The sequence below is a fragment of the Takifugu rubripes genome, chromosome 2 (assembly GCF_901000725.2).
Source record: "Takifugu rubripes chromosome 2, fTakRub1.2, whole genome shotgun sequence".
In the NCBI taxonomy this organism is placed as follows: domain Eukaryota; kingdom Metazoa; phylum Chordata; class Actinopteri; order Tetraodontiformes; family Tetraodontidae; genus Takifugu; species Takifugu rubripes.
Genome location: NC_042286.1, coordinates 12790897 through 12806816, shown reverse-complemented (window position 1 = coordinate 12806816; position 15920 = coordinate 12790897). Strand labels below are relative to the sequence as shown.

The window sequence follows — 15920 nt, the reverse complement described above, 5'->3', positions numbered from 1 at the left end:
TACAGTGGTTTGCAACTACACTGTGAGCAATTGAACTGGTGTCAGCCAGTCTGAATTAAAAAATTCCCTTTAGTAGCATAATGATTGGAAAAAGGTAGAAATAAAAAGAAAAGAACCATTTCAGAAGCAGCCAGTGCAGTTTCAACCTGACCACAGAAAGCTAAACTGGATCAGTCTGAGTTACTTCAAACAGGACAGAGAATCAACCCATAGAAACAATTTAACTGGGTTCTCTCTTAAAGTGCTTCCCATTAAACAAGGCTAGCCCCCCCCCCCCCCCCCCCCCCCCCCCAGAACTCCCTCTGTGCACTAATGTTGCACCTTTACAGTCCTCACACTGACCATCTCCGGTCCGTTGGTCAACACATCTGTAAACTAGATCAGTTCCCATTCTTCATCATCCCCGCTGAGGGAGGAGCCTGCCTGGGCGCTTCTACACATCTGCGGGAGGACCTTCGTCAGGCGCCGCGATAACCCGCCAGACACGGTCACAGCCCACAACTCGTCCTCAGGAGTCACTGCGGAGACACGGAGGAAGACACAGCCGTCAAAGCCCCCGCTGACCGGGTCCAGGTGGCGATTCTGCCTCACCAGTTAAACAGTTGGCCTGTCCGGGAATCTTCTTCCAGTAATCTCCCGCCGGGTTTCTGTCGGTGACGCCGTAACGTCGCGCCAGATCTCCGTTCATGCAGCGAACCCAAACCGTCCACGAGCTGATGACCAGCTGACTGACCGCTAATCCTGAAATACACACATCGCACAGCAGGCCGTCAACAACCACCCCGTCACAACGGCAGAGGTGATCGGACCCACGGGTACGTACCTTGAACCATTTCCCAACCAGTTCCCACGGGCATCTCTTCACAGAGTCCAGTTCTCACAAAGACGGTTCCTCTGTTGTCGATGGCCCACAGGAAGTGGTCGTTAGGGCTGGTCTGAATACTGACGAGCTGCACTCCCACTGGCTGCAGACACCAGGTCACGGTCAGCAGGACAGAAGAGGACGGCGCTGCTTCCATCTGGACATGCGGCGTTCCTTACCTGTGCTGGTGGTTCTATGTGGATCCAGGCTGGCAGCATCATACTTGGGTTCAGAGGTTGGGTTCCGACCCTAAAATAAACGATTCCTCGATGGTCCACGGCCCAGACATTTTGACTGCCGCAGCTCACACTGACCAGACGAACGTTCCCTTTAAGTGAAGGGATGAAACATGAGCTGAACATGAACGTGAACCTCCAGAACCACATGGAAAACCCCTAGAAAGGTTCATCAATCGGCTCAGGAAGCTTCCTAAGAAGATCTTTCTTATTAAATGTAATAAAGATCAAAGTAAAAGTAGGGTTCCAGGTCAGTGGTCTCTCTCTCAACCTGCTTCGGTCACCATGGCAACTCAAACATAAGTCTTGTGCACTGGCACTAAATCAGCCGTCTCTGTCGGGTCCTGTGCTGAAGCTCCATTGGTTCCCAGTTAAGTTCTGTATCGGTTTCAAAAGCCTGAAAGCAGAATTAGTGAATCTCTTCTATTGTTTTAATGACATGAAAGTCTCAGACCTGAACCCAAAGCACCCGGAATGCTGGTTCAATCTATTGAGGACTTTACAGTTGAGGGTCAAAGATCTAGTTCAGGTCTTTTGACATGGAAAAGTGGAAAAGGTGATGACTGTTGAAGCACCTCGGCTGCCGTCCACATCATCAAAGGATGCAAAAGGTGCTTTCTAGTAACAACATACATGGAAACTGATACCAAAAGCAAAGATTGACAACAACAACATCAATGTTGGCGATATCGCTCAGCTCTAAGTTCAGGTTGTCAAGCACAAACGTTGTGTTCCACTTGGGTCACGGTGTAACCCTGCATCCTGAGCAGGATCAGGTGACATTCTCGTTACAGAGCAGAATCCAGGACATTCTGTTTTGAGAAAACAGCCTCATGTTTCAGAGAGGGGGAATGTCCGACTGCCCCTGAAGGCTTCTTCATCTGCTGAAATGCTTGAACGTATCTTACAATGGTTTGCTGGTCTCCTACTCTTCTTCTGTCCTTCTAACACGTTCTTCAATAGATCAAACTCCACAAAAATATGTTTCCGAGTTGCTTTATAACATGATGCGACGGCAGACCAGAAGAGAACATACTGCACAGGCAGAATGGCGGCGTGGTAGTTAGCCGTACTAAGAAGGTCGCGGGTTTGAGTCCCAACATTGGATTTCTGTGCAGAGATTGTGTGTTACGTAAAAGACAGACAGGACAGACCAAGAGAAACTAGAGACCAGCCACCAGTCATGTGAGTAAGAGGGCAGAGCAACTAAAAATGGAATGGACCACCAGTAGGTTACCTAATCACACACATGCTCATACAGTCTCAACCTCTCCTATCTAAACATAGGACCTATTTATGTTATGTGTTTATGACTGAAACACAGCTTGGGACTATGGGAAGATTACATAAATGGATTACATAAACACAGAACCATAGATCAAAGTGATTCTAAAGGGTCTGTAAGCAAAAAGCATGACTAGAATGAACTAATAACCCACTGACTGCTCCTGTGATGGAAGTTCTGATGCCAAACAGTCCAGTTTGAGAGGACCATTGAGTTGTTCATCAAACCCTCGCAAAAATAATGATTTCTCTCAGTCTCTTCTCATCTTATGACTCAGGAACATACCGAGCTGGCTGAGGTCCAGGGGGGTCCAGTGAAGTCCACAGGGACAGGATGGAGACAGCGTCCGAATATTGACTCTGCCGTGAGTATCCAAACCCCACAGAGCATCAAAGCAGGCAGCCAGTTGGGTCAGCTCCATCTACAGGGGACACGGAAATGACGGAAATCAGCAGAACTCACAGGAAGCTCATCAATGAATATCCAGCAAAACCAGAACTGGAGAAATGGGTTTTTACGTCAGGAGGTAGGGGGACAGAAGAAGGTCGAAGTTGTCCATCCTGGTCCCACACACAGAAGAGATCTTTCCTGCTCTGAGCCAACCACAGGAAGGAGCCTGCACAGGTGCCACAGGTATGAGGATCAGGTGAAAGGTATATAGTGGGCGGATGCGTGAGGTGTTCTGGTACGTCACCTTCTCTGTGAGGCACGGCTGATGATGTGATGAAAGTCCACTTGGTGGCTGAGACCGTTCCTCTCGGAACAACATTCTGCCAGAAAGTTCCTGGAGACACAGAAGAGAATCAAAGCGCGCAAGCCTGCAGTGCGCAGCACTATAGTTCTGGACTCCTTACTGACCCACGAGACTGCCACGGGCCAGGTGCAGCTGGTTCCGTCCCGAGGCGACCCACACCCCATTCGAGTTGGCACTGACCAAACTGGGCTGACACTGTGTGTACTGTGACAGGAAGGCCACCACGCGTTCCACTGGTGCCCTGGTTACCGTGGCAACGCTCTGGGTGGCCTGCAGGAGCGTCTGGAACAGACTACACTGGTCAAAGACCACGTAGTCTGAGATACTGATCTGAGGGGGAAGGACGATGCACTCTTTACACATTCTTTATAATTACGTCCAAAATGTCTTCCTGTAGCGCCGAGATCCAGATGAAAGCATCACAAGTTATTATTATTTTTGTTGTTAAGCCGACACCAAACCAGACCAAAACCCCTGAAATCAAACCGAGGATCTTTGTACCTGCCACCAGTGATCGTCTTCACCCTGCGGCTGAGAGCAACACACACCGGTTCGGAACCACAGGCTGCCGCTCGAATCCAAAGCCCAGCCGGTGCCCCCGTCTCCGAGGGCAACGCACATTAAGTCCAGACCTTGGGCCTCACTGTAACAACACATATTTACCTATTCTGAGAATCACTCAACAACAGTTAACGGTACGTTGATTCGTCCAGTTTTTGCTGCCTTTTGGCCAAGTCGTGTTTTTAAATGAGAACTTGTTGTCAAACGTTTTACTCGGATAAACAAAGGTTAAAAAACAGGTTAAAACACTGATCTGATGACATCTCATGCTGAGTACTGTTAACCCCATATCTTATCAGTGTCAACACAAACAACAGAACCCAAGGGGGTTGCTGTCATAGTTCATGTAGTTGAGCACAACAGGACAGGACAACAAGGACCCGTCCTTCAACTCACATATAAAGAGGTCTCCAGTAGTAGCAGTACTAGTCGTAGTACCTGATGGTGTCGTACTTCCAGCTGTCGCCTTCGCTGCAGTAGCTGTTCACACCTTCTCTGTAGAACAGCGATTTGTGCTCGCTCAGAGCCCAGACCACGCCCCCTCTCACGCACACCTGGCTGAACACACACTGACAATCCACCTTCACAGAGCGAGCGCACGGCCGGTCCAAACTTAGACCTGATGGACACGGACAGACAAGACGCGTCATTGTGGAAACAGTTGTAGTTCTGGGTCTGTGGTGTTCAGGGTCTGTGGTGTCCTGGGTCTGTGGTGTCCTGGGTCTGTGGTGTCCTGGGTCTGTGGTAATCTGGGTCTGTGGTGTTCAGGGTCTGTGGTGTCCTGGGTCTGTGGTGTTCTGGGTCTGTGGTGTCCTGGGTCTGTGGTGTCCTGGATCTGTGGTGTCCTGGGTCTGTGGTGTTCTGGGTCTGTGGTGTTCTGGGTCTGTGGTAATCTGCCGAGTGTTTGATTTTAAATCAACTGAACTGGCCCTACATTACATTCATTCATTTCTGACTCTTGTGCAGTGCAGTACCGTCTTTAGGATAAGAACTGGGACTCTCTCTGCTGGACAAAGCTCAAAATTTAAATTTGCATTCTTTTAGAAACCTCTGCTCCGTTTGTGTTGTCTGGCTCACAGGAAATGGTCCTCATATTGGACAGGGCAGTTACCAGTCTGCAGGTACAGGTCTCCGTTGGTCCTGATGATCCAGGCAGAGTCGTCACTCAGAGCTACGAACGCTGTTTCCTCCACTGTTTTGTACCAGTGGCGCTTTCCTTTCACCGACACTTTAGCACAAGCGAACGCCGTCATACTCTTCTGCTCTACTTTCCACAGCAAATTACCTGTTGGAGTTGCATCCGTTAGCATCCGACTGGTGCACGTGCACATCTTCAGCACAGAATCTACTTTAGAAATTATATACATTAACGAACAGCAAGTGGATCTGTCCGGAGGTGAAGTTCACTAGATTATTGTTTTTGTGGGTTTATTGTGAAAGAAAGTAACACAGAGCATTGAAAGATAAACTAGAGTTGATGGTTTAGCATCTAAACTGAAAACGGAGCATTTACGTGGTCTGATATCGACACCTTACCGGACGGCGATACAGCCACTTGGTGGACACTGTTGTCAAAGCGCTGCCAGGAAAGTCCAGTGTCAGGCAAAGTACCGCAGAAGAGTCCACCCTTAAAGTCCAGGCACCACACATGTCTGAAAGACACGGAGCCTGTCAGATACCGGCAACACCCCTGGCAAATATCCTTTCAACTTTTTCAGCTACTCTGAATATTTTTACACCATTCCTCACCAATGCTGTAACTGGTTTTACCATGGAAACACAACTAACCAGTGCCAAAGGTGAAAAGAACGTGAATATTGTCCTGTAATTGTAACAGCTTCATCTTGTCTTCTATAATATTTAGACCTGGTTTTGCCAGGTTTTGTTTAAAACCTGCTGATTTCAGCTGAGAGTTTTAACGACGTCTCCGGTCTCACATTTAGTCCCACTAACAGCCAGCGTGACGTCTCAATCAGCTCCCCCCCCCCGATGGGGGCCTGCATGCTCACTCCGGCCTGGGACACACCCAGAAATGAAGGATATCTACAGGTGAATATGTTCTTTTTATTCCTGTTGTTATAAGCAGTGACTTACCTCTCAGTCACCTGCAGGTTCAGGATTCCACATCCTGGTCCCGAGTATCCCATCCAGCTTTCTGCCAACTACACAGAGACACAAAAATCTTAATTGTCTTGTGTGCAGGAGGGGTGAAAGGGGTGCAAATACACTGTATTAGTTCTCTAACTAATTACTTTAAACACTTGTGGGATTAAAGATCTCCAAATAGTCTCTGGCATATTGCCAAAGGTGAACACTTTCTCTGTTAAAGCAACAGCTTAAACTGTATCCTGCTGCCTCCTGTACACGTTGACCCTTTAAACTCCATTCTGCTTTTGGAGCAGAGCCTTTGAGAATTTTAAGATCATCTGCTCTTCACAGTCAAGTCACAGTCACAGGATTTTGTTCATGTGTAATTTACACTTTTTGAAAATGATGCTGAATTCCTACCTGGTCAGGTTTGTGAAGACCTCTGTTCAGCTCATCCAGGGACATCTGTCTGTCCCCTGTCTTGTCTGTCTTATTAGGGGCACAGTTGCGGACGTCCCTCCCAGTGTGACGGTAAATGTCTCCGTCTTCATCACTGGACACACTGTCTTTTCTGCCCAGACTGGACACAGCAGAGTAATACATCTGATCCACCACAGCCGCAGGCGGAGCTGCATCACCAACCTGGTCACAGAGACAAGCAATTGTTTAAACGACCACTGGGCACATCTTTGTGAGCCTAAACCACTGAATATAAATCCTGTAGTGATAATGAGTCTGGAGAGATTTGATGGTTCGCTCAAAAAGAAAGAAGTAGCAACAGAAAGCTCAGATTTTAATATTGCAACATTCTTTGCAGGCAATAAAATGTCAAAATAAGCAAGGAAAATCAGCGGTTCGTGGGATCGAGTGGGATTTAGTTTGAAGTAGCCAGGGTGTTGAAGACATTTCACCTCTTCTCAAAGGGGCTTCTTCAGTTCTGAAAGTGGTGGGTTTAATGTACTGTGCTGCTTTACTAAACCAGAACTGTCCATATAACTGTGGAATTCCCACCAGTTAGTTTAGAACTTCCTGTATGAGAGGAGAAGCATCATCTAAACACTAACTAAACAAGTTTATTTTTCAAGCAATATAATTTTTACTTTATTGATAATATAAATGAGTTATGGTGCTTGTTGTGAATTCCATTCTTGTTGTCTTATATTTAATTTTAAAATGACTTGGGTTACCGCTTTTTTTTTTTTTTGAATGGCAGTGATTCAAACCGCCACACTGATGAACATAAAGTCAGGAAGCCCACCTCTTCCTTGTCCTCTTCTGGTCCAGTCGGATCCAGAAAGGTCTCCTCTGGCTTCTCACACAGCTGCTGCTCCTGGCTGGCTCCTTCTTCACCCTGATGCATGTAGGAAAAGCTGCACTGCAGCAGCAGATCCACGTCTGGAGTTACGGGAACAACCTCCAAACTAGAATCTGAAGACTGTTTTGGTTTCTTTTGTTCTTCAAGACTTTGAAAGAACAGGGATTCTGGACGACTTGACCTTGGACAGAAAAACATGGACAGTCAGGACGTCTGCTGAAGCAAAATCACAGGCGACGCATGAAGCTTCTTACTCTGAATCTGCATCGTTGCTATACTCGCCCCCATTTGACTGTAGGTCCTGATAATTTTCTTGACAGTCCTGGTTTTGAAGTTCCATAGAGACAAGGACGGCCTGGTCACTCAAATGAGTTCCACTTGGTTCTTCACCACAGCTGCCAGGTTGGTCTATAGATACAGAGTCTGAGAAGCTGCTCTCAGAAAGACGACTGCCTCCACTGCTGTCTGTGAGAGAAGACCACCCATTAGACCTTAGTCCAGGACAAGATCGGAACACTGGATTCTGTCGGTCCCGGCTAAGCCTCTTTATGTCTGCTTGCCTTGTTGTCTCTTAGTCCTCTTTTTCACTTTAATGGCCTTCACCACCAGCTCCTGCTGAATCTCCTCTTGGCCCAGTGGGCTTCTGTAGTGTCTTGAGGACTCCTCGTAGGGAGTGGTGACGTCAGTAGGATCACACATGCTTGAAACCGATGAGGACAGTGTCTCCTCCATGTGGACACCCTAAAAATAACAGACAACAGGACTTAAAGAGAAAGTTCTGCTCTACAAATGTAAAAGAAAAATCTCCAGAATGCGCCTGGCGACCTTCAACTTCTGGATCTCACATTAATATATCAATGTTGAAGCTTATAAGTAATAAGAATAACCTTTACGAGTTAATCCCTCCGACGGCCCTTTCCCACCAACATCTCCAGGAATATTTATTCCTAGCATGGTGTCCCCCATCCTCTGCAACTCTCCTCCTCTTTTAGTTTGATAATTTTGCTTATTATGCTTCAATTTTTCACAAAATTGTCTGCATAAAGTTAATTTAAAAATAAAAATGCAGGCAAATGTTGAAATATTATGAGAAAAAACCCACAAATATACAAAAAAAGTTGAAATAATATAAAAATATTTATGTATTATCACAAAATCAACACCAAAGTACAATTTGTATACCAGAACAGCAGTAAATGTCTGTTATGACTGTATTTAACAATATTGTAACTGTGTCATTGCAATTTTTGAAAGCATTTTTTTAATATTACAAATTTATTCTTAAAAATCTCCACATTTCTTATTTGTTTGGGTCAGTGTGGCCCTGATATGCCCTTGTACAAATGAAATGAAGCTTGTAGACATTAAATAAAGCCTGCTTGCGTAGCGCCTGGAAAAGGGGCAGATGGGTCACCTCCAACTGCTCCTCTGCTTCCTCCACTCCTTCCTCCTTGCTCAGCCTCTCACATCCTTCCCCTTCCTCTTCCATGACTCCTTCTTCAAGTTTGATGGCCATAGTTCTGATTGGCTGGGCAGTTTCCACTAGTCCAGCTGATGGGGTGATGGTGGGTGTAGCCAAATGTGAGGAGAGACGCAGAGACAGATCGGACACTGTAGAAGAGACAGGTGTAGGACAGAGAAGCTGTAGTTTTGTCTCAAATAAAACACTTCAATCAGTAGCAGCCAGGCACAGTGCAAACAGTGAGGACGAGGTCTCCTGGGGCCAGGGAGGCACTGGAGAAGACGGACTGACTCTGGGGACACTGTGATTACCATGGAGAACAGCATTGAAGTGGTGCACTGTTACCCCAGCAACAAGGCCCTCCTCAACAAATAGAAGACAGCATTGTGGGTGGGGAACCACTCTGAAACACAGACTGAGGAAGATTTTAGATGTGTACAGGAAGAAAACTAGAGAGCAATGAAGATCACTGAGTTCAAGAGGAAATGTGGGGGAGGAACAGTGAAAGGAGACACACAGACAACAAACAAATTAAACACGTTTGACTACTTAGAATCAATAATTTATGTGGATCGATCTCAGACAATTCTGCACAGGACAAGGCCAATGCAACAATTCCAGGCTTGGTTGTGTACCGTTACCTGAGCCTTTCTGTTTCAAATATATATTCAGATAATAAACACTGATATTAGTAGATAATAATAATAAACAATGTGTCCATCAGTCAGTCAGTACGTAGTCATTCCTAACATTGTCTGTATGTATAAGTATAAAATCAAGACATAACGTAAGTTTAGGCTTAACTTTGCAGTATTTCAAACAACTGGCTACACTCTCAGTGCAACAACTGCTCCACCCATAATCACTTATTTTACCACAGGACTGTGATCCTGGCACTGTTTTGATATTTATGTCATAGAAGTAGAAGTATAAAAAGGAGTTTAACTGCAGATTTTGTTCTTTTTTTTTTTTTTACATTAGCAGCAGTATTTGAGCTGAAATCCTGACATTGTCACTGCAGTAAAATCAGTAGCATAAGTTGTAAAATAAAAGAGGTGGTATTGGTGAAGCACTGCAGTACCCACAGTTAATGAACCCCTCGGGGCTGTTGGACAGCCGGATGATGTCTCTGTCTCCTTTCAGGATGAAGATCTCGTTGTCGCAACATGAAACTGACACGATGTCTCCACCACTGTCCAACGCTCCGATCATCACCTTCAAACAACAACACATCAGAGACAGTGTTCATTCAACACTCACACGGGCAACAGTCACATGTGAAACACTCACACAGACACCACCACCCTGAAACCACCTGAAATAGACACAAAACTACACTTTTAAAATCTCTGTCCTGCTCATCAGAGGAAAAAGTAGATATTGATTGTTTACTCGCAGACATGAATAATATCTGAAGGGGAGAATTACAAGAATGCACCTTATTTAATGAAAAAGGGGTTTTTAAGTAGAGCTTCGAAATACAAAATAAGGAAACAGGAGCAAGAGATCAAAACGCTCTCATCCAGCACGGATAAACGGACGAGATGATCAAGAACGGTGGGTGTCACAAACACCTTAACTGCCCTAAAACTCTACCTTAACTTACTTTAGATTTTTCTACACCGACATTTGTTTATATAGGGGAGGCGGTAGCTGAGTTACCCTTGAGCAAGGTACTGAACCCACAAATGTAAGGCCCTGTGATAAACTGGTGACTCACCCAGGGGGGGGGGCCTGCCTTCATTGCGCACCCTCCCCATGACCCCGAAAGGGATAAAGCGATTAAGAAGACGAGACGTTTCTTTATCATTATCTTACATTAAACTTGTTCTGACCACATTTCTCAATAAAGCAAAATAAAATGACAAAATTATGTTATTAAAGAAACAAAAAAAACTTCACGTTTCCTTATTTTTAAATGAGGAATATATTTACCACTAAGGCCTGATGTAATATGTCCCTGTAGGTTCTCATTCATTCAGGTCACATAAAGGTAATGAAGAGAGGCTTCAATGTCATGAATAGATGTAACAAAAACATTAGAAATGTGTTTCCTTGCTCTACAGTATGAGCCCCAATGTCTTAAACTGTTACGCAACTCATGAACTTTTCAGCTTTTCTGCCTTTTATTTCTTGCTCCTGTTTCTATTTTGGGATATGACGTAACTTCTCGTAATTTCAGAGTCACGGTAACACGCCCAGACTGTCAGTTCTGCACCCATATTTGTCTCATGTGTGAAAACAAACACTTCAGGATGCTGGTGTCACAGCTGGAGAGCTGCTTATGGACGCGTGGGCAAAAAAGCCCCTCAAGTTGACACATACAACACTGACAAAGGACTGTGAGGGCAATGCTTTGAAACCTTTCTATCATCCTTTAGGTCCTAAAGGATGATAGAAAGCAGGTCGACATCAGTCCTGAATGATCGAAGAGCATCAGACTAGTGTTGATGTTCCTCTTTAATGTTAAACACCTAATGACCAGAATATTGTAGATAAACTGTTTAGATCAATTACACATATTATAAAAAAAGGCCAAAAAGGTTTGCGATTGCCCATCAAAGGTGGCTTTAATTTACCATCTTTTCCAAAAGTGATCCTCTTTCTAATATTATGTTGTATTTTTTTGAGTCTTTGCGATTTTATTGGTCCGTTAATATTTTGATTATATTTTATTTTGCTGTCTGTAATAAATGCCGCTCAGATAAACTAACCTCTTCAAGATAGTCGAAGACATAGACACTGTATTCGTTCCAGCTGAGAATCCATCCAGCATTGAGGAAACAATGGAGCAGTCCGAGCTGTCGGTCGGCCGGGCGGTACGCCCCGACGGGACCAGCATGTGGAAACAACTCAAAATGAGGAATCTAAGCCCAGAGAAAGACATCAAATAAACTCCAAATTATTTGAGGAAAAGGATTTAAACAACAAGTCTAATGAGTGTGAAGCACCAATATCTTATATTTGCTGTGACTTGGGGATAAATTTAACAAAAACTTGTGTGTGTGTTCCATTGTTCTGATTCACATGGCTTTATTTTGGAGAAATAAATAAACAAACATCTAATCTGACAGATTTTTCTGTTTTTATTGACAGTTCTGCTTGTCTGTAATGGTTTTGCATCTATTTACCTGCATCTTGAAGAGTGACTTCAACAGATGGGTGTCTTCCACCTGTCCCTGGACGTTAGACCTCCACAACCGAAGACCAGGCCGGGCAGCAAACACCTCGAGGTCGCTCTGTTTACAGAGACCTGGCAGGAAACAGGCTCCAAACCTGCCAGTGCTTCACACAACCAGAGAGGCCAATGAAATTCCAGTCAATAAAACGCAGTGACATAGTCAACGGTAGCAAATCAGGCTGGTCGAAACAAGATGTTTTCTCAAGCCGAGACATTTAGCTCAGAATATCTAATTCAGTCTCCGTTTAGATGAACACTGGTGTAAATGGAGTGTTAGAGCCGTCGTGCTTGACATTATTGGGAGATGTTTACCTCTTGCGAGGTTTGGTACCCAACTGCTGGACCTCCTCTTTCTGAGTGCAGTAGAGCAGTGATCGTTGCTGTGTGGACACCAGCAGCAGCTGGTGACTGTACTCCATCTGAACCACACCTGAAGTCTCCTCCAACAGCAAGATGGGGTTACACACACCCTGCTCATGAAGACAAACACACCACTGGCTGTGAGATCTTCTTGACCTTCTTCTTAACCCATCGGTAAGCATGCGTGTGTCCAGTGGTCTCACCTGGTCCAGGTCCAGCGATGAGAAAACCACACGTCCCTTATCGTCTCCAGAGAACAGTTTCATCCCATTGGTGCTCCACGTCAAAGATGTGATGGAGCCCTTGTGGAGGCCGACAACATCAAAACGTCGCAACTGCAGACACAGAAAGAGAACATTTGATCTCACGGCAGCTGACTTTGTCTCCCCCCGCATACCTACTGAGTTTCTCACCTGTTTGTTTCGACCAGGAAGTGGAGACACCAGCTGGAAGACGGCGACTCGTCCAGATGCTGTTCCTACGGCAACCAGATCGTCAAAACAACTGAGCAGTTTCACGGCTGTGATGGCGTCACTTCTGCCCTGGAAACACACACGTGTGACGACAGGATTTGAGACTGGAGGCTGGTGGCTTTTTTTCATGGTATATTTAATGAAAAGGGTTGTTTTTTTTTTTACACATACACAATGAAAGATTCAAGATGAAGTCATGAGGGAGAATTTTTCAAGGATATTCATACATTTTCCCTTTCAGTCTTAATAGGTTTATAGTGTTTATATGCAGGCAGCACTGCCTGGCTAATCTCAGTGAACAAAAAAGCAAACAAGACAAAAAAACCCAGAGCTCTGACCTCTAAACTGTACTTGTTCATGTGAGCCAGACGGCGACAATAGAGGTAGAGCATCCCTATACTGCTGCCTACTGCCAGGAAGTCAGAGCTGGTGTCCAGGGCAGTAAGGTAGACCAGGACAGATCGGAATCCACGCTGGACCTGCAGGACACAACCCCAACATCATCAGCATCATCATCACAAACATTTACATGAATTATATTAAATAACTGTCAGTTTCACGTGATAAAGGACAATGAAAATGATCTGGATTGAAGTTCAGAGTTCGAGGTTCCCCAGAGAACGAGGCCAGAAAGGCTTTCAGCTTCACCAGCTGGCACATCTGCAGCATCTGCTCCGAGGCACTGTTGCCTAAGGAGGTGAGCAGCGTCCCTGGCAGTTCTGGAGAAAACAGCTTTTCTAACTTTACTCCCAATGTGAGTGACAGACAGGAGGTGTCACACATGGACTTGAGGCAACTATCCCCATGTTGGGTTTCGAGCAAGAGCTCAAATCTGATGACATCTATCAAAATGAGCTCAGGAAGTTAAAAATCAGGCTGTGATGAAGCCAATATTCTGTTCTTCTCCTACTATGGAAACAAGTTTTGCTCCTCAGAGCCTCAGTTTGTAGAGTAAAAAGGTTCATACCTTGGATGGAATGGCATTCTGCAGGTAGTAGAGTGGGCAGAACTCTCTCAAGATGGAGGCTGGGGTCAGCGGAGCTGCCATAGTTCTGCTGAGGTGGACCGGAAAGTCAGTTCAGAACCTCCATCTGAGAAAAAAAAAAAAAGATTTTCTGACAAATGACAAGGCTGTGAGAATTTTAGAATCTCACAAATGTCATCAGATGTGCTGTCAAATCTTTTACCAAAAATCTACCAATCAGGCATTATGAACGTCTGCCTAATATCGTGCTGGTGCCCATTTGGTGCCCAAACAGTCTATTGTTCTCCACTGGACCCCTGAAGGTGCACAGATAGACTTGTTTGCAGAGCACATTAGACAGGAATATTGTTTCCTATTATATTGGAGATTATTGTTGACTGCAGAGGAATCCAGCAAACAGGTTCTGCAACCGTTTCATCTTAAACTCCTTATAACATTTCTACAGTATTCTGCTGCTATCCTCGTCCTCCACAGAGAAATATATTTACTTATTTTTAAAAAGTGCAATAGAGGTTTTTCCCTCATCGTTTATTTAAGGATGCATTTGAATGCTTACAGAAGAGCCCGATCACAGATCCTTTTGATGGTATTAAATGAATTTGAGAATAATTTTATTTAGTGTACTTAATGATGCATTTACCTGTATTGTGTTTGAATGATGATAATATATATTGGAAATTCAATAAAAAGAGGCACATGATCTAGAACAGTGTTTAGGTAGGTGATACCTATCAAAGTAACCTTCACACACATTCACCAGACACACGGTGCGCATACATCCACCCACGTGATGTAAAAGACGTTTCGACCTTCTCGGATGGTCCAGTCTACCTGCTCTTCTGTTGGCACTTTTCAAGGTGAACAGGGGTCAGCGTGGGACCTCGACGACTGTGGCAATAGCTGCATACCCGACAAATTGTGTTATACTAACTACAGTAGCTCAGCTGTTTGATCGGACGTTGTCAATTGTGCCCTTGTTAAACTCTTTCACCTTCTAACACACCAAATCTGAGTAGCAAATGTTCCATTTTGTCGGATACATTGCATGTGTCACGGTGAAGAGATAATTACTGTTAATTATTTCAACTGTCAGGGGTCATAGTCTTATGTCTGGTGGGTGTAGGTAGATGTCAGAATAAAATAAAACGCCATCACCACATTGGTGTAATTTAGTAGAAACTATTAAATAATAAGTATTCTAGACATTTTCCAACCTGATATATTACAACATTGTAACAGTTTGTTACAAGTTTACAAACTAATGTTTAGCTTTCAGTTTCTTTTTGGCCTGTTTGAACAGTTTTATAACTTTGCACAGTTACACATCCTTGTGTAAACTGCTAAGTTGCTGTGCAAGTTAGTCAAATAATTCTTACATCACATTTATTGGACAACCACAGAGGCCAAAAGAGAAGAAACTCCTTTGGCCCAAGCAGGAGCAATGAAAATACAGTCCGGTACCAAAAGAAGCACCTTCTCATAGTTTAAACAAAAAAAAAAACACTGGTGATTGACTGATTTTCTTCAAAACTGAGTGGCGGTTAAAGCCAGGGGGCTGTAAACAAACCTAAACAAGTGACACTGGACAAACAACAACATTTACTGGGGCTCAAAACCGGAATTACACTGAATTCTGTTAGGCACTACATCAATTATCTCAAGGTTTCTGACTCCATGTCTGTAAGGAAGCCCGATGCACGACATTCCTGGTTGGGATTATCAGACATCATTTATCCCGAACGCATCGAAATACCATCAACACAACCGGTCACGTCCAATGACGTTGCGTTGGAAGGGAGTCCGGGATGACTAGCATCAGCAGCTAACGGCGTTATTCAGGAAGCATAACCTCGTGAATAAGACGGGCGTCACTTACTCGGAATTTACAAAGATGAACACTGGTCAGATGTTATCCGGATTCTTGATTTCCAGCACAAAGACCACCAACAGCAGATTAAACGTGACATCGCCCTGTCTGTTTACACCTTTCACACAGCGCCGCTGTCAACGCACTACGCCCCCTACCGGAAGAAAACCAAACCGACCCCGTCGTTCTCTTTTTCTTCTTCTTTGGTTGGCATCCGACAAGTTGCATTACTGCCGCCTTCGGGTCTTTTTCTTCTTCTTTTTTAATTGTTGTTTCATTGCATTTGGCGCGTTACCGCCACCATCTGGTTTGGAGTGCAGCTCGGTCGCGTCGCTGAAATTTCAATATTAATATGTGATACATATAAACACGATCATCTAGCAGGCCCATCTCCCCTTATTGGTTTGTGTCTTCATCTCGTCTCATCATTTATAAAGCAATGTAAAATGTCATCAACACCTTTCCTATAGGTTTTTAGGGTTTGTGTCTTT

The 15920-nt window shown here is 44.6% G+C and overlaps 1 protein-coding gene across 1 annotated transcript; it reads right to left on the bottom strand.

Annotated features, from left to right (window-relative positions):
- Positions 1-275: 275 nt before the first annotated feature.
- tecpr2 (tectonin beta-propeller repeat containing 2) lies at positions 276-15617 on the bottom strand. Its single transcript, XM_011619733.2, has 27 exons — positions 15439-15617; positions 13545-13668; positions 12916-13056; positions 12518-12646; positions 12308-12439; positions 12057-12214; positions 11695-11848; positions 11278-11430; positions 9649-9778; positions 8516-8712; positions 7662-7842; positions 7356-7566; positions 7045-7282; positions 6207-6428; positions 5793-5860; positions 5235-5350; positions 4810-4983; positions 4137-4317; positions 3639-3780; positions 3242-3467; positions 3078-3167; positions 2902-2999; positions 2669-2804; positions 1042-1190; positions 824-965; positions 592-741; positions 276-518 (listed from the first exon to the last, which is right to left on the bottom strand). Exons 2-27 carry the CDS (start codon positions 13623-13625, stop codon positions 376-378), a joined length of 3942 nt encoding a protein of 1313 aa, XP_011618035.2. The 5' UTR covers positions 13626-13668; positions 15439-15617; the 3' UTR covers positions 276-375.
- Positions 15618-15920: the final 303 nt, after the last annotated feature.